At 41.8% G+C, this 23,437-nt stretch overlaps 1 protein-coding gene across 1 annotated transcript in view; it reads right to left on the bottom strand.

The window, feature by feature from the left end:
• The window catches only part of cc2d2a (coiled-coil and C2 domain containing 2A), a gene marked incomplete at both ends in the record, with an annotated part of 54,904 nt that extends 33,326 nt beyond the window's left edge, over nt 1-21,578 (bottom strand). The window contains 14 exons of the mRNA XM_080729782.1: nt 4,093-4,233; nt 5,282-5,388; nt 7,384-7,590; nt 10,177-10,308; nt 11,064-11,200; nt 11,728-11,887; nt 17,334-17,585; nt 17,686-17,766; nt 18,210-18,314; nt 18,734-18,861; nt 19,240-19,360; nt 19,987-20,067; nt 21,185-21,263; nt 21,565-21,578. Coding sequence (XP_080585908.1) covers nt 4,093-4,233; nt 5,282-5,388; nt 7,384-7,590; nt 10,177-10,308; nt 11,064-11,200; nt 11,728-11,887; nt 17,334-17,585; nt 17,686-17,766; nt 18,210-18,314; nt 18,734-18,861; nt 19,240-19,360; nt 19,987-20,067; nt 21,185-21,263; nt 21,565-21,578 — 1,745 coding nt within the window. The remainder of the gene's footprint in view (nt 1-4,092; nt 4,234-5,281; nt 5,389-7,383; nt 7,591-10,176; nt 10,309-11,063; nt 11,201-11,727; nt 11,888-17,333; nt 17,586-17,685; nt 17,767-18,209; nt 18,315-18,733; nt 18,862-19,239; nt 19,361-19,986; nt 20,068-21,184; nt 21,264-21,564) is intronic.
• Nucleotides 21,579-23,437: the final 1,859 nt, after the last annotated feature.

The raw sequence follows: 23,437 nt of genomic DNA on the forward strand, positions 1-23,437 counted from the left end.
TTCTTCTGTGGAACCAAGTCAAACTAAATTGAATGCCTCAACTCCAACAATTCCAAGTGCTTGACTGAAGTCTGACATCACTTTCTAGGCCGCTATCCCCCTGGGTCAGAGCAAATTTTTTGTATTGAAATCCCATTGACAAATATTAAACCGCGTCATATAAGAACTGTGTTTCAGAAATGAACAAATCACTCTTAGATTCTACTCGTATGGATATGAAAGCATCGACTGACTGTGAAAAGATACTAATTCATCCAAAGTTTATCAAATGTGAGTCAATATCATAAACGACACAGAGACACATACCTGACAAAATCGCGGGGGTGATTTGTTAACTTTTGGAACACAGTTCTTATATGACGTGATCTAAGATTCCCCCTATGGGAATTACAATACAGAAAATAACTCTGTGAGCCAGGGGTGGTGGGAGTGACTCCATTTGTTAGGGGCCAGACAGCACTGAGTGATGGATTATACCACCATGAAGACAGGGGGGCTTTTGTTATTAACGGAAAATAAATCTATTGGAAAAAGAGATCAGGTCACGCAGTGTGGTCTTCTTGGACAAATCAATATTCATTATACACTAGGACAGCTTTAAGATAAAGTTAGAGCCAGTGGAGGAAAAAAGTACTCGCATTTTTTACTTAAGTAAGAGTATCAATACTGCAAATCTGCAATCTAGAAATACTCTGTTACAAGTTAATGTCTGGAATTCAAAATGTACTTTAGTACGTAATTGCTGGACTATAAGCCGCAGCTTTTTTCCTATGTTTTGAACCCTGCGGCTTATACAACGGTGCGGCTTATATAAAGACTTTTACAGCTAACGGCCAGGTAGTTAGTTTTACAATGGTCTTTAACAAGGATTTATATATAGATTTATACAGCTAACGGCCACCAGGGACGCTCTAGCGGGAAGCAGGAGGGACACCTGCGGCTTATAGTCAGGTGCGGCTTATATATGTAAACATTTGTTTTTTGTTCTAAATTTAGCTGGTGCGGCTTATAGGTGCGGCTTATAGTCCAGCAATTACGGTAATAGTACAAACGTATTGGCATCAAAATATACCAAAAGTACCAAAAGTAAAAGTACTCACTATGCAGAATGTCCCTTTTCAAGTTTTCAAATGTATAAATATATTTTGAAAATAGCCAATCTACAAGCTTAGATCGTCTATTTTCAAATGGCCGAAATGTATATAGGGCTGAAGTGGTTAATGTGTGATTTCACTGATTTGTAATAATAATACAAATCTACAAAGTAACTAGTAGTAACACACATTTTCAAATTATTGTATTGGAGTAAAAGTACAATATTTGCCTTTGAAATGAAGTGGAATAGAAGTAAAAGTACTTAAAATTGGAAATACTCCAGTAAAGAAAAAATACCACAAAGTTGTACTTAAGTACAGTACTTAAGTAAAGGTACTTAAAACTGGTTAGAGGCCAGGAGATATGTAATCCAGACAGAACAATAGAAGCATGTAAGAGTCTCTATTGGCTTGTCGTGAAATACAAATAAACCATCTAACAGAATGTATTACTGTATGTGAGCTTATCAGGACACATGTTAAAGATTGATAGCAAAGATCTCAAATTGGCAGAATCACCTCATGTACTGTCCAAGTGTCCATTAACTTGTCTTGCACACTAATAGTTTGGGGATAGACTTGTTCAGCTGCACACATTTAGGCTAAGGGCGTGTTCACGCATAGTTTTATGTGTAGAAAAAAACAGAGCACATGGCACCTTCTAAAAATGCACTGGCTGAAAAAGCGGATCACACGACATGCATTTCCTTTCACCCAAGTTGAACTTTTCTCAACTTTTGGAAGTGCTCCATCCCGCTGAAAGAGCAACTCAGGGTGTTTTGGATGACCGACACTCTCTGTGTGCCTAGGCTTAGAAGACACCATGTACAGTATTTACTGTACCCTAAAGCACTGTTTTCCAAAAAGTAGGTACTCGGGACCCATTTTTGATCATCAACTAAATATCCCTTGTTCCTCCTCTTTTCCTCCCCTTTACTACACATCTTTTAAGATTATTATTTTCTGCACAGGTTTTGAAAGAAATTTCAAACATGTGTTAAGATAATTGTATAAAGTATAATAAAAATCAAACTTCGGTTCGAAGTGAAGCGGTGGACAGATAAAACCTCTATTCTGAATGTATTTGTGGCTTACTACATATTTTAAACCCTGAAGGCCAAATTATCATGTGAAGCTTGACCAATCCTCAAAGTATCCATTCATCTAACCGGGAGGGACATCGACATTTTGCTTTTTGAAAAAGCCTATTCATTCTGGACTGATATTTTACACGTACGGGACAGGAGAAACCTGTTCATTCTGGCCTGGAGTGACCATATATGGACATAAGGTAACATACTTTGTGTTTTTGAAAAACCCTGTTCATTCTGGACTGAGATCACCATACAGACCTGCCAACCCTGGGAAATTTTATTGAGTACTCATGCGCGGGCACGAAGTGCCCGCGCGGCGCCCGCAGCGCCCGCAGCGCCCGCGCAGTGGGCGCGGCGCCGAATTTTTGTTGTTTTCCCGCACAAAACAGCGTATATTTTGGGGGGTTCCATGCACCTTTTTGGGTGGGACCTTTACAGTTATGTTAACAAAATTTCACACCAGAAATGTAGCACATTGCATGTCTTGACTTACACTAATAGGAGGAGGCAAGATGTTAGAACAACCTTTTAAATAAAAATGCCATTTGGTCAGGAGAAAAAGTAGGCTAGTATTACCAGGCAATACAGTAATGTTGCTTTGGCAATATTGTTGACAAATCTTTAATAAAATATACTAACTGCACTTGCTCAGAGTTAGTTAACAATAGACTAGCAAAACAGTCTCACCAGTGACTTAATGAATGAACATACATCAACATAATCATGTTATTCAAATAGCAAAATAGCTTTACATTGTCAGGTAGGCTATTTACCTTTAAATATTTACCTGTGTCTTTGTTAAACATTGTTCATTGAGCAGCCTAAATAAAACCACCTTTCTGTGCATGATTTGCATTAAGTTGAAAGTATTCAACTCATGTAGGTTTCTATTCCATCCATTAATTGATATATAGGCCTACATTGTGTATAGATCACATACAGCCTAGTCTGTATATTCATTCATATAGGCTGTAGGCTACTCATTGTTGATACTGATAGACCATTAATGTCATTCATATATTCACAGGTGATAAATGTGTTCACTGTTAATGTTTTTGACAATACACATAGGCCTAATTCATTCATTCATTCATACTCGATGGGTCACACGTTTTGACATTTTCCGACTGGTTGCTCGCTGCAAAACCGTCGTATGACGAAGTATAACTCCAGGCGGACCGGAGCAGCTCGTTGTTTCGTTTCACCAGCGTCGCCAGATAGGGTTAGGTTAGGCATAGTACAAGATTTCACCAATTCTCACCATCGTGGCTGCTATGACATGTGAATTCACCTCAGAGGAGGGTTTTAAAAGTTTATTACCTGTTAGACTCGTTGGCAGCACTACAGGGCGAACAGTCGCTGTGCATCGACTCGCGCAACACCACGGCCCTTCTCCGTATCATCTTCTTTATACATTAATCTGATTAATATCGCCGTTATGTATCCGATCGATAACTCGTCTGCGTCGCTGTGAGATGCGTGCATGCTGAACTAAACCAAAACCTTCTTCTATAACTCTATTACCAAAACAATCATTCTTCTTCTGTCGATAAAACGAGCATCGCTTCCGTTCTAGTGCTCCCCAGCGCCATGCGCCCCATTCACACACCATTCATGTGGTGCCTGGGAGGAACTACACGGCATGGAGCAAAAATGTTTGCCTCACTTTACCATCACCCGATAATGCGTAGCCGTTAGAGGAGTTTGCGTACCTGCGTACAGAGACTAAAAATGCGTGCTTACTACGCAAAATGCGTATGGGTTGGCAGGTCTGACCATATATGGTAATTAAACGGACATTCTGTTTTTGAAAAAGCCTGTTCATTCTGGACTGAAATTACCATATATGGGCGTGATACACACAAAGCCATTCATTGGAAGCGGTTTTCACTGGTGAATCTTACCTCCTGAGGTAGAGCTTGTAAGGGGTGTTAGTGAACCTCTGGAAGTCCCTCAGCGCCTTGAGCTCCTTCCAAAGCTTCACTATGTTCTTCAGCAGCGCCCTGTCCTTCTCCTGCTCCCTGTCCCGCAGCTGACGCGTGTTCCTGTCAGACATAGAGCTACAATTGTCACCCGTCCTAGAAGACAAAGAGCTCCCTAGACCTACAGTAGACCACTGGTTCTCAACCTGTGGGAATGTGGCCTGTGGGTCGGAAATGACAGATGACAGTTTAAGGACTTAACACTTATGCTGCCATAGTTTTGCCATAACTAATGTAGATTAACTGCCAAGGCTTTTTCCTATTGTATTCACCTGATTTTCAGTGGCTCCCGTTCACGGCCGTTCTAAGTCTTTTCTTTCACGCGGAGAACGAAAAAATACAGCCGCGATGATCTGTGTGTAAGCTATGGTCCATAGAAAACAGGCCATTTTGACCAAACAAGCGATAAGGGAAAAGCAGTGGAGATATATCCATGCTTTTGCAGCGAGTTCGTATACAATGCTATGGGAGCCAGAAGTCTGCGGAATACTATTTCCGCTAGGTATCATGGGAAATTGAGTTTTTAAACACGTCCCTGAACGTGATAACGGGGCCGCGGCACCCCAACTGGGGTGAATCGTTATCACGTGTGTGGATGTGTTAGGCATGTGTTAAGACCTTTATAATACAAAAGAATTAAACAAAAATCTTATCATCAAAATAAGAACATTATAATGATGTATGTAAAAACAACATCTAAAACATGCCACGGACATGGCCAAGTGCTATTTTTGATATTTGCAAATCTTTGATATATATTCTTTTAAAGCAAACATTTGTCAAATATTTGCTTCTGGGGGGGGTCCCTGAAAACAAAATATTTGAGATGGGGGTCCGTGGCCAAATGCATATCATTTTGGGGGTCCTTGACATGAAAAGGTTTGAGCATGACTGACATAGAAACATAGATTTTTCAAATAACCATAGAAGGATTGAAAATATTCAACAACTTGCACAAATGTTCACGATTTTTCCAAAATAGCAGATCTACAAGCTCGAGCTTGTGTATCTGCAATTTTTTTTATAGTTAAAGCATAAAATAATGCGTAGCAATGCGTCTAAATGGGTTTTAAGGCTTGGCTGACTTGGCTCACTGGGGAGAGGAGCTCACCTGACCTCCAGCTTGTACTCATGTATCCTCATCTCCATGGCGGGGCTGAGGGCCTGCCCACTGTGGACCTCTAGCATGTTCCTCAGGGCGTTCCTCAGCCCGTTCAGCTGCAGCACGCACACACACACACACACACACACACACACACACACACGCGCGCACACGCACACGCACACACGCACACGCACACACGCACAAGCGCGCGCACACACACACACACACACACACACACGCACACGAAGAAATCAACTACATGGAACAATACGTCACCGAACACATGCAGGAATAATGTGAGGAACTGGAAACCACAGTCGGGCCACAGAGGGACCGTTTAAGAGGGAATCCTGTGAGTCACGCTGTGAGGTCTAAAAGGTTCTCAACGCCGGGTTCGGGGACCATCAGGGGTCCACATACTGTACTGTATATAGACTCTTTTTGCTCTGTAAGTTTGGTACATCTAAGTTAAATTAGCACAGAGGATTTTACTGTGTAGATTTCATTTATTTCAAGGACCTGCAGTTTGATATTGTTGCTGTCGGGCAGAAACGATCTCCATATTTTTCCTTTTTGTGTTTTTTGAAAATTAACACCTGACTTACTGCAGCGTCACGCAAAATGGTAAATGGTGCATTTATATAGCGCTTTTATCCAAGGCGCTTTACATAGATTGTGCATTACATTCACCCAACATTCACCCATTCACGCACACATTCATACACCGGTGGCAGAGGAAACCATGCAAGGCACCAACCTACTCACCGGGAGCAATTAGGGGTTCAGAGCCTTGCTCAAGGACTCTTCGACATTAACTCAGGGGGAGCCCGGATTCGAACTGGGAACCTTTCGGGAACCCTTCGTGCTCTAATAACGGTTTCTCTACCCCTGAGCTATGCCGCCCCCAAAAGCATCAAATGTTTCTACCTGACTTTGACAATATGTATTATCATATATCAATGGGGACCCTATGCAGAGAAATGTTTAAAGGACAGTGAGAGAGCCTTCTTGGATAGTTGGTGGAGTTCCACTGGACCCCGGGTGACCATTATAACGACCCCCCCCCCTTCCAGCTTGGCATCAGGGATGAGCACATTCTGACAGCACTGTAGCAGCTGGACATGTTACCATAACAACCAAAAAGAATACAATAACTGTTCCAGACCAACTTGCTTCATCAGTATTATCGTCTCTGTCAGTCACAAACCTCTTATCTCCATATTCTAACTTTTGGTGTTTTTTTTAATTAATTAACATCCTACCGGATCATAATGCAGCATCGCACGAAGGTACAAAGGTAGCAGATCTGCTATTAGATCTGATACTTTTGATATATTTTAAATTTGAATCCTGAATAGTTTTGGACATACTGTAATTATGAGGTTTGCACCCAACAGAAACAATATTGCTGAAACCTTATATGGCCACATTTAACATGTTTTCTCTTACCCTTATTTTACAGAATACTTAACAGCCAAGCCCATACTAACTACCTTATATTTATTAGACACGCACGTAAAGAGCCTGTAGATGTGCTTGTAGATGTGCTATTTCACAGCTATTTCTGTCCATTTCGGAACATTTGATTGTTATTTTATTTTGTCCATTATAAAATGCCAGGGACAGTTTGAACGTGATTACTTGTGTATGTGGGTTAAATATTAAACCAATGAAAAGTACTGTATTAACAAGTGCTTGTGACTAAACATTTGGATCCATGGGAACACAGATTCTTCTTTCTTTTTTACTGAACTGTTTTGGACATACAAGGCTGGACACACACGCACGCACACGCACACGCGCACACACACACACACACACACACACACACACACACACACACGCACACAGCCACACACACAATGAGAGAGAGAGAAAGAGAGAGAGAGAGAGAGAGCGCAAAGAGAGAATTGCCACAGGGCAGGACGATTTCAACCAGAGTTCAAATCATTACAGTAGATCATACCGATCCTACATAGTGTAAATATACAGTATAGGTAGAACAGTTCGGTTTTAGTTTGATCTGGTTCAAAATGCTATAAAGTCCCTCAACAGGGGCATGTCGAATGCGGGTGCATTATGGGTGTTGTAGTCCCCCCCCTCCCCACCTTGTCAGTGAGGTGCGCGGTGAGGTTGCTGTGCAGCCTGTTGAGCTGCTGGTCGTACATCTGGGCCAGGCGGGCAGACAGCACGTGCTCCCTGCTGAACAGAGGGTGGTGTGAGAAGATCAGCCCAGACACGTCCACGTCCAGCTGGTAGTCCCCCTCCGGGTCCCCTGCTCCTCTGGCCATGCACAGGTTGGCCCGCTTCAGAGCCTGGAGGGACACAATTCATCATAACATGCAGTGTTCCTGCCGAGGACATTCATTCAGACATACACTGGGGGGGCTGTAGTGTTATGGCTGTGCCAGTTTACTAGGAGCCGTGTTAGTTTGGGTATAGTATGGGCGCATGCTGTCTGAACCAGGGATTCTCAAACGTTTTCATGCCAAGGACCCCTAAATAAAATATGTATTTGGCTGCGGATTAAAATATTTTTAGTAAGGCTGGGACTTTAACTGATTAATTGCGATTAATTCATTACAGAAAATTAACGCGATTAAAAAAAATAACGCATTTTAATCGCACTTCGTTTTTGCACCACAGAACCTTCAGTTTCGGGCATACCGATCATAGCGATGCACCAACCAAGAAGAGACAACAAACGCAAAGGGAGAAGTGGCCGATCAGAGCGCTTTGCTTGGCCGGGTGGATGCGAAATTTAGATTTAAAAAACTCACTCACAAAATGTGTTTTACTTGAAAAACAATACTTCTCAGGTCAAATATCGATGTGCGATTAAAATGCGATTAATTGCGATTATCACAGAGCCTGTAATTAATTAAGATTAAAACTTTTTAAATAGCAGATCACGTCGACACATTGTGACACGTTGTGAGCTTGTAGGCCGTCCATTTTCAAAAAGCCGATGTATATTGGGGTTAAAGTGGTAAAAAGCTGATTTTAATGCGATATTGACTCATTTTGACAGGGGGATCACCCTGGAGAACCCTTTCAAGGACCCCGGGGGTCCACACAGACCCCACTTTGAGAACCCCTGGTGAACAACAGTGCCCTCAGGAACACAACAGTGATGAAATGTCACGTGTTGACAACATGGCGCCCTCTCCCCGGTCATCTGAGGCTCTGCTTTGCTCCATGACTTCATCTGAACGTGACAGCTGCAACAACTTTTCACAGGATTATAATGAAGGATGATTCTCTCTGGGTATTACCACTACCAGTGACGGAAGAACTAATCACATGTTTTACTTCAGTAAAAAAGTATCATTACCACAATGTAGAAATACTCCGTAGGCGTCCCGTATTCAAGATGTACTTAAAAGTAAAAGTACAAACATTACAATCGGCATCAAAATATACTTAAAGTACCAAAAGTAAAAGCACTCATAGTGCAGAATGTCAAATTTTTGACATGTTCAAAATCTTGAAAATGGCAGATCTACAAGCTCACAATGCATTGCATCGCGACGAATTGTGAGCTTGTAGATCTGCTATTTTCAAACGGACGAAAAGTGTAAAATACAGAAGTAAATACAGAAAAAAGTAAAAAATACCTCAAAATTAAGTAGATGTACTTAGTTAATTTACACCTCTGGGTATTCTAGATCACACACTGCCAAGTAGCAACGGGTGCTCGTAGTACTCCCACTTGTACATTCCCACCCAGATCCTGTTTTTTGAGCTAGACATGGATTTTAAGAAGCGTGGTAACCCAAAAAGAAAAAAGTTAATTGTGCAGAAAATCCAGACATTGCAGTCCTGTGACATCATTTACAGCCTTGGAAGAGGAACCCCAGCTTGCGCTGACACCCCTGGCAGCTCAGATGCCCCTGAGGTTTTAGCCCTAGTTGTGTAATCTGATGTGTGCAGATGAAATCATAGATGCTAGAACGGTGCCCGTTGGGCACCGGCCTACTGTACTGGGGAACCAGGAATAGAGATGATTTTGATCGACCTCTTTGTCGTACCACAAAACATCAATTATTTATTACATTTAGAGGCCCTCAATTGTCGAGCTCTCTAGATACATCACTTAAGTCATCTCTATCCTTGTCAATATTTAAGAAACGTATGAAACAATATCTTATTTCTTTACTGTAAGTCCATATGATTTCATCTACTGATGTGTTATCTTACCAAATGTTTTTTTTTGTTTTTGTCTTTTTATGTTTTTTGTGGAGTTTCTGTGTTTTTACTTCTTTATTGCACAGCTGCTCTGACATAACTTGTATATTGTATTTGTTCCTAGTGAACTTGTATTTGTTAAATGAATGACCTCTTTCATTAAGGAAAGGATTCTAAATAAGCCCTTTGGCTTCTTCCTCTCCTTGCGCAGTATTTTGTATCCTCAATATGTATTGTTCTATTTTTTATAATAATGTGCTAATAAACTAAACTAAATTAAACTAAACCATGCCCCACCACAGTTATGCATCGTTTTATTTATGCTCACATTAGAATTCTGTTTCTGTCTGTAGGTGTGGACGCGTCGCAGTGCTCCCACACAAACGTAAAATGACTTGTCTTTTAGTTCCACCGGATCTCATCTCCACTAGTACTCCCTAACAGTTTAGTCTAGTTTTTATTTGTTAACGAACAAACTAAGACGGGTGGAATCACTGTATGTCCAAAACCGTTCGTTCTGTGTTTATAATTTTAAAAAGGATTTAGAATAGTGAAAATAGCCGATCTTCAAGCACACAACGCCTTGCGCCGCGAGGCGTTGTGTACTTGTAGATCGGCTATTTTCACTAGTTTTGTGCGACAGTCTTTTTTCACTGACGAAAGGCTTTAATTGGACAGAATGAACAGTGCTGTGAGGAGGGGGTGTCTCTGACCTTCCTGTACACAGCGTGCAGAGCGGGGTCCAGCTCTTCCTCCATGTGGAACAGAGGAGGTCTGGTGGAAGACTCCTTGATGGGGTCAGGAAGAGCCATGATCCTGCCGTCGTCTCCAAACCACTTCTTCCCCTGCACACACAGTGTTCCGTCAAGCAGTGAGGTTCAATGAAATACATGTAGCATGTACCGTATGCTGTATGTAGAGGAGCTACTGCAGAAATGGCATTAGAATCCATTTAGAACATTGCTTCTCAAACTTCTTTGTGCTAAGGATCCCCAAATTGATATGTATTTGGCCGGGGGCCCCCCTGAAGATTTCTTTATTTTTTTTATTTTTTTTCAAACATTATCATAAATAGCAGATGTACACTACAAGCTTGCTGTGGGCTTGTATATCTGCCATTTTTGAATAGTCAACAAAAAATATAAGTGGTTAAAGGAGTAGTTCACCCCCAAAATGACTTATTTTCTATTTATTACTCATGCCATGGAGAGTAGAGTTCAATAATATTTTATAACACATTCCTAAGACAACATTTTTATTCAGGTAAATTATCCCCATTGATTCCGGATGGGGACCCGTTTCGAAACGGGTCCCCATCCGGAACGAATGGGGCAAAATTTATTGTTATCACATTTTTGTCAAAAAACTAAAAATATTATTGAACTCTACTCTCCATGGCGTGACTAATCAATAGAAAATAAGTCATTTTGGGGGTGAACTACTCCTTTAAGATGATTGTGACACTTAACTAATTTTGCTTTTGCTAGGGACCCCATGTACCCAATTAGCCAATTTATTAGCCAATTCAATCAAGGCTTTTACATTTTCCTGCCTTGGTTTCTTCCTGTGTCGTCTTTAGATTGATCAACCGCCATTTTACCTGCTCCTGCTTCAAGATGCGGTTCTCCAGAATGTTCTCGTTGGAGCGCAGAACCGGAGGCCTCTCCCCTACGTACAGGCCCTCGTCCTCCAGATAGCGAGGCCGCATGTTCTCTGGCAGTTTACTGGAAGCTGGGACTAGGAGGACCCATGGACACACACACACACACACATACACACACACACACGCACACACGCACGCACGCACGCACGCACGCACACACACACACACACACACCCTCGCTCAATGCCAAAACTAAAACTATGTATTGATACAAGGGGTTCAAGCCAAGGGTCAAGTTTTACTGATCACATACACATGGTGTATGGCAGTGAGATTGCTCCCATATGCAACTCTCTCAATCCACAACACAAAATAATAAACACAATGAAACAGAGACAATACATACAATTATGGCTCAGTCTTTATGACTACAAAAGGATAAAACCCAGAACATTCCATAACCTGAAACTTTCCAGAAATGTTCTGCCCACTCTCTGAGGGATAATCAGGCTGTGTTGTCATAAAAAATAATATATCCACAAACAGTTATACTGATATAATGTAACACTAATACTACTACTAATAATGACCAGTAAGACTCCCTAATCGGGAGATAAGCGACCGTCAGGTCACATTGTCTTGAGTTGCAGTGAAAGTGTACCTGTTATGTAGCTGGGGGTGAAGAGCAGCTCGCTGTCTCTCTGCACACGTCTGCGGTAGCCGATGTACTCTGCTCTCCTCATCTCCAAGAAGTCATGAGTTGACTGTTCAATGACGAACAGGTCCTCCGATTCATCTGGCACCAGGGGAGCTTCTTCACTCTAAGAGCGCAACAAAAAGAGGACACTTTGTTTTTGTGAAGTCCATGACAAACTTTGAGGAGAGAGCTCATTCTTATTTTTCTCTGCAATGTAGTTGTTATGACAATAGAGTACTGATGTCATTCCCAATACCCCTTGGTCACAGTGTTATGTTTTGTAGTGGATTTCTCATAGGGGAATCATTCGATTGCGGCATATAAGAACTGTGTTCCAAAAATACACAGACCAGCCAGGAGATTTAGTCTGGTATGTGACTCTGTGTCGTTTATGATATTGAGTTACATTTGATAACGTCTGTGTTTATGTTTTCCCAAAATCAAAGTCATACTATTTTATTATTTTTTTAACGTCAGATGCTTCATATAGTCACTGTCGGGCAGAAACCTTGTATCTCCAAGTTTCAAATGTGTACGTTTAAGTAAAGCCCTGCTTCATCAGACAAGGCCGTCGCACAAAAGTAGTGAAAACAGCAGATCTACAAGCACACAACGCCTCGCACAAAAGTAGTGAAAACAGCAGATCTACAAGCACACAACGCCTCGCGGTGCGAGGCGTTGTGTGCTTTTAGATCGGCTGTTTTCACTAGTTTAGTTCATTTTTTTAAATGATAAAAACGAACGGTTTTGGACATACAAGGTTTCCACCCGACAACGACGATATGCATATGAGTAAAATCACCCGGCTGATTTCTTTATCTTTGGAACGCAGTTCTTAAATGATGCGATCTAAGATGACTTCACTGTGGTGGGCAGGTACTTTATCCCTGCACCACCCGGAGAGATCCTCATATTGTTGCTGTCAGGCAGAAACCTCCTATCTTTGTGTTGTTTTGTAAATTAAACGCCCTACTTGATCATACTGCAGCGTCACACAAACTCATCAAAAGTAGCAGATCTAAATCCGCAAGCTCAAAGCGCGGTGTGAAGCGACACGTTTTGAGCGTAGATCTGCTACTTTAGCTGTTTTTGAATTTGAATCCCCAAAAATAAACGATTTTGACGCGATATTTGAATGAACGTTACGCAACAGGCCTGGCACACAGCTTAACCACCTCTCCCCCCCTGCTTCTGCATCACGGACAGAGACATCGCCTATTATTTTCCACCACCGTATGCGCAATGTGGAAATATCTCAAACTAGAAAAACATATTTATAACACTGATACATTAGACATTCTTAAGCTGGTTGCACACTGCACTGCGTTTTCTCATTGTGTTTTGGAAATCCAAAATCCTCGAAAGCATTTTTCAGGCCTAGGAGAGAGAGAGAGGAGAGAGAGAGCAAAGGACCCAGTGGTGACAGTTGCGAAAATCGGGAAAAATCAACCCTGGTCCGAAAATAAATATGAAAACGGGCGGCAGTGTGCAAACGTGATTGACATAACGTGAGGTTGATTTTTTTATTCACGCGCTCCGAAATTCACCCCGATATTCGGCCCGAAAACCACAGCAGTATGCAACGACCTTTAGAATTGTTTCACCAATGACTACATGCCCATAACAGGGATGCCACTCACGCCAGGTTCAAAGTGAGAAACATATGCACACGTTTACACGGATATGACCAAACAACTGTTCCAAAGAGTGATGCAATGCAACCCGCAGTGATGGACAGCCAGACCTGCCTCGCAAGACAAAGGGAAATCTTAAATCTTGAGGGGAGTGGTCTTCATTTCATTCAAACACATGGTGCTTGTTGGACATAGGTCCAAAAGCCAAAACCTTTATGGTCTGAAGAGAGTATTTGTTAATGGAAACCCTGTGTCCTCTCATACATACCTCGGAGTGTGGCTCACCCCTCATTGCATGCGAACGCTGCAGTCTGGCTAATCCCAAAAACTGTCCCATGCTCCATGGTAGACCTGGAAGTATCTTTGTTTGTTTGTTTTAAGCCTTTATTTTACAGTGATAGTGACAACTGGGACAGGAAATGCGGCGAGAGAGCGTGGGAATGACATTCAGTCACGGGGCGGGCCTGCTGGGAATCGAACCGGGGACTCACTGATCAGGGCATTGCACCCATGTGGTAGTGTACAGTATGTGCCCTAACCATTTGGTTATCAGCCTCTAGATCTGGGAGGTTTAACCCTGTTTTGAGCTGGTGTCCTTATTTTGGGCATGTCATTATTAGAAGAAATCGCATGCATGACACGAAAGTGTCAAATAGGGCGTAAGTGTATAGAGTAGAAACCAACAGTCAAACTGCAGCACTCGACATTATAAATGGCCCGCTGGCCCGTTTGTACTTTTTAGAGTGACAGGGCCACCAGAACTCATCAGGGACTTGCCCGTTGGGCCAGTGAATTTAATGCCTTGAAAATTAAACGAATAAAAACGTTTATCTAATTTCACATCAGTATTCCTTGTGGTACTGTTTTGTAATCATTTCGGTGAAATCGTCTCGTAATTACCGCTAAAATATAACGTTGCGTGATCCCGATCAAAGACGAGCAAAGTTGCCTTCTGCGTGCATCGTGCGTGTGTACATCAGCTGCAGTCACAGACAGTTACACAAGGCAGAGCAGCCAGCCTGCTACTTAGAGATGGGACGTTCGTGAACGAATCGAGTCTTTTGAACGGCTCTTTGAAAGGAACGGATCCCAGAGATCCGGCTCACTTCAAAGAGCCATAAATCCCATCTCTACTGCTACTGTAGCTGATGCTGCTAACAGCGTTAGCTTCTAGAGATTGTTGACAGTGGAGCGCTGTTGCCCTGCTGTTCAGTATCCAATGTCACCTTCACCGCGTGTCAGAATCAGAAAGTACAATAGACAAGTTATGTTCTTGAAGTTGGGGAAAGGTCCATTACTATACTGAGAGAAAGGAGAGATTGACGCTGTCGCTGTGTGTCTAGTGAACGAGAGAGAGGGGGGCGGTCCTGTGTGTGTGTGTGTGTGTGTGTGTGTGTGTGTGTGTGTGTGCACGCGCGCGGTGCGTGTGGAACGCATTCGGCAAATTTGTTTCTTTTAACTGTTGTAGATATTTAGAATCAACGTGTACTGTAGCCTATTGAGAATATGTAAATCAAACTAGAAATACTGTTCCTTCGAAACAGTGTGGGCTCGGTTCCAACCCAACAAATAGGATAAGGTACTGTAAGGTACAGTACCTTACAGTATTGTACTGTACCTTACTATACTGTACTGCACCTTACTGTACTGTACTGTACTGTACTGTACTGTACTGTACTGTACTGTAACTTACTGTACTTTACTGTACTCTACTGTACTGTACTTTACTGTATTCTACTGTAACTTACTGTACTTTACTGTACTCTACTGTACCTTACTGTACTGTACTCTACTGTACCTTACTGTACTGTACTGTACCTTACTGTACTATACTATACTGTACTCTACTGTACCGTACTGTACCTTACTGTACTGTACTCTACTGTACCTTACTATACTGTACTTTACTGTACTCTACTGTACTTTACTGTACTCCACTGTACCTTACTGTACTTTATTCTACTTTACTGTACTTTATTGTACTTTACTGTACTCTACTGTACCTTACTGTACTGTATTGTACTTTACTGTACCTTACTGTACTGTACTCTACTGTACCTTTCTGTACTGTACCTTTCTGTACCTTACTGTACTTTACTGTACTCTACTGAACCTTACTGTACTTTTACTGTACTCCACTGAACCTTACTGTACTGTACATATTCTATGTGTTCTAGATCTACATTTTTGATTCTGTGTTTGGGAACCAGCAACTGTCAAATGGACTCCAACTGTAGTGGAGTATATTGAGTGCATATACTGTAGGCTAACAATCCCAGATCACATATGTCCTCCACTATGTCTATAACCAAGGCATTCTTCTATGTGGCCACTCCAGACTGAGGAGTGGAGCATGGCTTTTATTGTGTTTGTGGATCTGACTTGGAAATGCATTGGTTTTGATATCTCCCTGACAACCAACAACAACCACTAATATGGCTGACTGTCCCTGCGGGCTCTAGGATATATGGCTATGGGATTTACATCCCATCGCCCGGACTTGATTCTTGATCACAGCTGTGTAATCAGTAGAGTGGAGAGGGACATTTATTTATAGTTTTAACTATAACTATAGTTTTATACATCACACAGCTTAGACATTTGGATCAAATCAGAGAGCAGACCTGTGTGAACGCAATGATATAGATAGCATATCTGAAGTGTGAACACTGCAGCCACAGCGCCTTAACATAAACATGGGTCTATTATCCTTCTCTCCACTCACCACTCCACTGTCCCCACTCACTAAACCCATTGGAAATGCATTGGGTGCTTAAAGTTAAACATTTTTATTTTTTTATATTTATACTACAAAACATTTCAAAACCAAAAATACAAGCACACTTGTCCTCAGTAAGCTGAACACATAAAAATTTGAATGGTGTTGAAAGGTGTAAGCGTTTAAGAGATGAAGCGCGCCAAAGTTTTGAGGAGATACACATATAGCTATAAATAATGAAGATAACATACGTGTGCTCGCCTTCCAGGCGAGCCCACAATGAGAAGATCATCTTCTCATTTGATGAGAATGGACTGAGTGTCTCAGTGTCAGAGATGGATGGATGAGGGACAGACAGCTTAGCATGTAACAGAAGAGTGGGAACTTTGATGTCAAATTTGGCAATTATTTTCCTAAATGTTGCATACATGATTAGAACATGATTGAACATTCGACAGTTAAGGTCTAATATTTCTATAATTGCTGTCCTATGCTTCTATCTTCTGTATAACTGACTAGCTGGAGCAGGAATGTATACACAGTTTGTAAATATGATGCAATTATGCCAGAATAAACCATTAGCCTTGGATCAAGAATATCATAGATGTATTTTATTACATTTTTTATATCATCTATAAAATACAGCTTTGATAGCCTTGATCCTATGCTAATTAACCCCACATTAGGAGATCCTGGGAAGGCAGACAGACAGCTGTCAATCTGGGCTGGGGCCCTCACCAGTTAAACAGGCTACAGCTGGTGTTAAGAGTAGGCCTACATGTTATTGAATCAAATGAGTTGTTTTTATGGGGAATGCTATTTTGAATGGCGAAAGGGACAGGACAGTACAGTTCACTCCTATGTCCTATGTACTCCATTCATTAAAAAAAAGACGCAAGTATCGAGGATGAAGGAGGACGCAAGTTTTGCGCACACACGCGTGTCAGGGCCAGTGATCATCAAAATCCACTGGCCCTGAGGACCAGTAGTAAATTTCCCTTAATGTCTACCCCTGAACTGCATATCTCCTTATATGGGCCGTTCTGTCCATGGCGTCCGTTACTTTATGTGTATGAGCACGGATTGTCCATAAATGGAGATCCGTGCTTATATTTGTTTTTGGCTAACACACACAAAGTGAAATTGTAGGAGCGGTTTGCACCGCTCAAAAATATCTTTGCGTGGACTTGAACTCAGTCAGTTTTTTTGCCTCTAACCTGCTGCTGGGTCTCCTCTCCCTCGCTGTCGCCTCGCCGGTCTCTTTCAGCCTCTTGGCGTTCCACCTCCGTCTCTCCATCTCCGCTTTCGTCGCCGTCCTCTGCACCGCGTCTTGACTGTTTCTTCTTCCCTTTCCTGAAGACACTGTCACTCTCCTGAGACTCAGGCTGAGTCTCCTCGGGAGTCTCTGGGTCGAAGTTGAATGTGAAGAAGTTGTAAGCCTCTTCCACGGTCGGTAGGCCCGTTTCTGCCTGCGTTTGCAACAGAAAAACATGTTTTAACAAATTGGCAACATCATTATGTGGTATATAGACAGCAGCTTGTTATTATTTTGGGTGTTTTAAGCCTCACGCGTCTTGCCGCCTCACGGAATTTGACCCTGGTGCTAAGAGCCAACGGGACGTCATTTCCTTCCGGTCTGTCAGTGTCAGCCTGTAAAAACATAACATGGGAATGAAGCCTGCTTTTTTTGGAACAAACAGTCAAACATCAAAGCCTCTAGGGACAAAATAATAAATGTTAACACAGATCAGTTTACTTCTGCAATAACCTTCTATGATATATTACAGAGGGCACAGCATTTGGTAAATAATAACCCTTGAAGGCTCATTTATAATTTCTCTAAAAAATTCCCCAGGACCCAAACTAGCGTTGCAACGTGACTTGTTGTTGTTGTTTTTATGGAATTCTTTGACCGAAAAACTTTTGAAATCTAAAGGAAATAAAACAAAAAAGTACCGGTATATCTATAGACTCAAGACCCATAAAAATGGGTCCCTGACCCCAAAATGGTCCCTGGTCCACAGTTTAGGGAACACTGATGTTGATTGATGTCGGCATCTGTCAAACCTGGTGACAGTGTCTCTGCGTCTCACCTCTCTGTCAAACCTGGTGAGAGCGTCTCTGTCTCTGAGGTTCTGTAGGCGACTGGGTCTCTCCTGAGGCGGAGCGTCTTGCTGCATGATGCTCTCAGCTTTGGACTGGGAGATAGAAAAGACATGCATTATGACTGAGCATGATTCACCACCTTACCTTGTTGAAACTACAAAAATAACATAGATTCAAGATGTCATTTTAACAGGAATGAACAACTTAAGCCATACTTTGTTGTACAGTAAAAGTATGAAAATAACAGATCTTCACTCTCACAGTGTGTCACGTTGTGATGCGTTGTGAGCGTATAGATCTGTTATTTTAGCTATTTTTGAATTGGTAAAAAACATGGACATTTCGCATAACAACCAGCCCAAAATAGGGAGACACCAGGGTTAATTTGAAAAGAGAAAACACTGCAAAACTAGAGAGGCAAGGTTGTTTGCAAACTGGCAACATCCAGATTTGATTCCTGTGTGTTTAGTAATGAATGACACATCATCTTAGAGAAGGGGGTGGTCTTTACTCTGGCAGCTCTCATCTTCTCTCTCATGCGCTGCCTCATGGTGTGGTCTGAGCGGCTGGATCCGGGGGTCTGCACGGGTCCCTCTGACCAGTCTGGGGTGGCTGAGGTCTGACGCAAGGGGGGGAGACCTGGAGGACCAGAAGCTTTCATGAAACCACTACTGTTTACTGCTGTTCATTACCTGTATTACCATCAGTGATGATCAGTGCTACGCCAAGTGGAAAGGAGAGGCCAGTTTAGACAGGATACCGTTGTTGTCGTGCAGAAACCTTGTTTCTCCAAATTTCAATAATTTTTTAGTCCTTTAACGGCCCTACTTTTACTTTGTCATACAAGAGTGTAAAGCAAAAGTAATGAAAATAGCAGACAAATAGCTCACAATAGCTCACAAATAGCTCACAATGCGTATGTTTCAGTATTTCCAAACATTTCCGGTCCATTTCCTGAGAAGTACCGGTTTTGGACATACAAGGTTTCCACACGACAGCGGCGTTATGAAGGCCCACCTCTGTGGGAGCCAGCCGGAGGTCTGGACAGGACCGCTGCTCTCTCTGCTGATCTCCCTTCTCCACTGACCTCCCTCACACTGTCCTCATGGGAGTCCTGGGTGGAAGACTGCTCCAGGAGCTGAGGGATGGGTAGGGCTGTCACAATTATTACATAATCGTCTAATTGTGATTTTTCGACATAATCGTGATTATTTTTCATAATCGTCATAATCGTTTCTATGTTGAAAAATGTTCATATATTTAAATAAAAGGTCAAAAACTGTGGAAATAGCAGATCTACAAGCTCACAACGCGTCGCATCGCGACGCGTTGTGAGCATGTAGATCGGCTATTTCCACTATCAATGTTCTTTTTTAAGTATAAAGTTGTCAAATATGTCAGTAATTTCTTTGTATATTTAGGCTATGTGTCATATCTACCATGTGCAACTTCAAAGCCTAAAAGCCAAACAGAAATGTAATTGTCAATGACAAAAACACAATTAAATCGTTAATCGCAATTATTTGAGTGACAAATAATCGTCATAATCGTGACAGCCCTAGGGATGGGTCCAGATAAAACATTAATATAAATTGATTTGCTAAAATCTGTCAAGGCAGGATATAGTACATAGTTTGTAAAACCTCTTTTTATTATTATCCCAGATAATTCCTCAAAATATAACATAATAAAAGACAAGGCCATGTTTAAAAAGTGGAGAAGGTAAAAGATGGGGAGAGGAAAGGGGAGGAGAGGGAACTCTACCTTCTTCTTTCGTCTCTGCCTCTGAGCCTTTAGCACGTGTTTCAGTGAATCTCCAGGGTCTTCCTCACCACCTGTGAGCTCCTGGTGAAACACACATGCACAGCACACATTTTTGTTTGTTTTTAATGCCACCAATTCTTCCCCACAAACAGGGCGCAGCCACACTGCTAGCATTAGCATTTTCCCAGTAGCATTCTAAATGCAAACGTGAGAAAGAAATCTTTGCTTCAAATCAAAAAGGACTAAATGAGTCAGTGCTGGAGAGCAACAGCTTGCAAGGTGAGGAGAAGAAGCACTCTGAGCGTGATTGAGGCAGTGTGAACAGAGCGCAGCACACAGACAGTACACAGCAACAACACTACAGTCTACAGGCTAAGCTCCGTGGTGGAAGAGAGACACCAACCTCCATTGCAGTGTGTCTTCTGTCCCCTCTCAGTCTGCTAGCTGGAACCAGAGCCTACCAGGTAGATTATAAAGCTTACATTTACTGCATTGTTGGCCTCTATCTTACCCTGCCTGCATGTGTGTGTGTATGTGAGGGTGTGTGAGTGTGAGTGAGTGTGTATAACACCCATAGGTCATGTTGGGTCTTGTCTGGAAAGACTCCTAGGGCCCTATTTTCGTCCATGCCTTACTGGCTGGCTTATCCCTAAACTCTTTTGCCATGTTTTACTATTCTGAGAAACATTTATAAATATTTCAAATAGGTGTTCGACAAGCTCACAACGTTTTGATGTAGATCAGCTATTTGAAGTATTTAAAAACGTTTTCCAAAATAGTAAAAATGGCAAAGAAGTTTAGGGGTAAGGGGTAAGACATGGACAAAAATATAGCTCCTATAGTCTCTTTTCATTGGCTGCCTGACGACATGAAGTAAAATCCTAAGATGTCTCACCTCCTTGTGTATATTTCGCTGCACTCATATCAAGGTTATTTGATTATCTGACCTCGTTTCTTGTTCTTTCCTTATATCCCTATTATTCTTCCCTTTCCTGAGAACTACAAATGATGGGAGTTTGTACAAGAAGGATTCCACCCATTGTTACACCTGGTTTACACCTGTGTAATCCTATGATGTGACATTCAAATTGAAGTTGAAATTAAGTGCTTATTTAACAGTGAGAGTGTACAAACGGAAGCGTACACAGCGACAACTACAAGGTGTGATGTAAAAACTATGACATTATTTGCATGTTACCTGCGTGTCCCCCTCATCTCTATTCTTTAACGACTCTTGCAAGTTGCGATGTTTCTTGCGCAGTCTTTCTCCAATGTCCCTGGAAACACAGATGAGAGGAGGGCATGAAGAATATCGCTTTAAATATCAGGAGGATGCAAGCAGTTACGTATATGGAAACTATATTTTATATGACGTACAGCACTTTTATTGTTTTTAGCTCTCTATGACTATGTGTGAATGTATATATGTAACTGGAGCTACTGATTCCATCCATCCATCTTTCTTGATGGCTCTCGTTAACTAATGGAATGGGAACACATACAATAAATAAATAAAAAACATTGATTGATAGATGTTTTTCATCTGCTACCAGACTGCTAAAAGAGATCATCACATACCTCGGGGAGGCCATGACAAAAGATGATGGTAAGAAGTTGTGATGAATTTGAGGTCCACTTCTACATCCACAGCAGGTCCATGTTCATGTAACACACATGATATCCTTTCCTTCAAGCAGCTAGTTTCTCTATCTGTAATGTGAATGATACATATAGACAGTGTTCATTTATCCATCTGTAACTCTGATAATGTGCAAAATGTATTAACCAAATGCACCCCCGCAAGGGTCTATGTTTATATTGTGCATTATCAGAGTTAAATTAGCCTAATAGGTTTGAGTAACATATTCTCACTGTCTAAATGATAGATCGCAATGAGACGAGGTGAAAGCCAAAATAAAGCTTATTATGTTGTAGTAGACGAAATAGAGCGACTGTGGAGCCGATACATCATTGCTATCATCAACACATGCATCTGTCTAAACTTAGACTAAATTACAGAGCTTATGAAGTCACCATTGTTGTGGTCTTGTTTGAAAGGGGATCAGGTAACACAGTGTAACGTTACAGAGCTGGTATTCGTGGAACTTGGACAGATTTCAGGGCAGTAATTGTCCTGTAAAGAGCTTACCGTTATGATCTCGCTGCTGCCTAGTAACGATTATAAACAACTCGACGTGCACCAAACTTGATACAGGGCGGGCGTGCCGTGCGCGCCACCAGCAGTGTGTCTTCTATGGATTATCATTGGTCCGGAGGACTGTCAATCTGCAGGCGTCGTGATGTCATAGGTTCGCTGAATACGGTGGCCGATGAGCTTCAAAAGTTGCACGCATATTCAAACCTTTTTTTAAAGGGATATTTCAACCCCAAAATGACTTGTTTTCTATGGATTACTCACACCATGGAGACTTGAATTCAGGGATATGTTTTTGTTTTTGTCACATTCCTAAGCCAATATTTTCAGGAGATTCTTTGTGTCTCCATAGAGAATAAAGCAGGCTCTTTGTGTCTCCATAGGGAACCAATGCTGGTCATCAAATTATTGGCTTATGAATGCGACAAAAACAACAACAACAACAACAACAAAATATCCATGAATTCAAGTCTCCATGGGGTGAGTAATTGATAGAAGTAATAATCATCTAATATAGGCCTACAGTCTATGCACTTTCTTTATAGCTGTTTAATTAAATACTTGTTTGTTAATCATATGATATCATATTATGGTAGGCTTATATTATGTGACCACTGTGAATCCCCTATGGTTAATGAGTTCCATGCAGGGACGTGCTGGGCTCCTGCTTCAGCCCGGGAAAAAGAGTTGGAGAGGCCCTCATTGAGCGCTATAGAGAGAGATCTCTCTCTATAGCACTGCTGCTACTCAAAGATTTGCCATTTCAGATCATGACAAGTGACAAACAAGCCAGTGGGCCAATTACTGTACATGAGGACATACAAGGTGGAAACCTTGTATGTCCAAAACCGTTTGTTTTGTATTTATCATTTAAAAAATGATTTAAACTAGTGAAAACAGCCGATCTACAAGCACACACCAGGCGTTGTGTGCTTGTAGATCTGCTGTTTTCACTACTTTTGTGCAACGGCCTTGTATGATGAAGCAGGGCTTTGCTTTGCGAAAAAATTTACAAATTTGAAACTTGGAGATACAAGGTTTCTGCCCAACAGTGACGATTTACTTTGTTGGCCGCCCAGCCCCCAAAATGGAACGAAGGCCGACATTTTATTTTTATTTATGTTTCCTAATGGCCGGCCTGGACCGGCCGGGAATGAACCAGCCTTTCGGGAGTTGTCCCGCTTTTCCCAATGGCCAGCACGTCCCTGGTTCCATGGGCACCTTTTTGCAATAATAATATAATAATAATAAAAGTATGTTGCCTATTGACTAAATGTAACCTTCAACTTCTTGTTT

This window comes from Nannobrachium achirus (genome assembly GCF_963921795.1).
Source record: "Nannobrachium achirus genome assembly, chromosome: 1".
Taxonomy (NCBI): Eukaryota; Metazoa; Chordata; class Actinopteri; order Myctophiformes; family Myctophidae; genus Nannobrachium; species Nannobrachium achirus.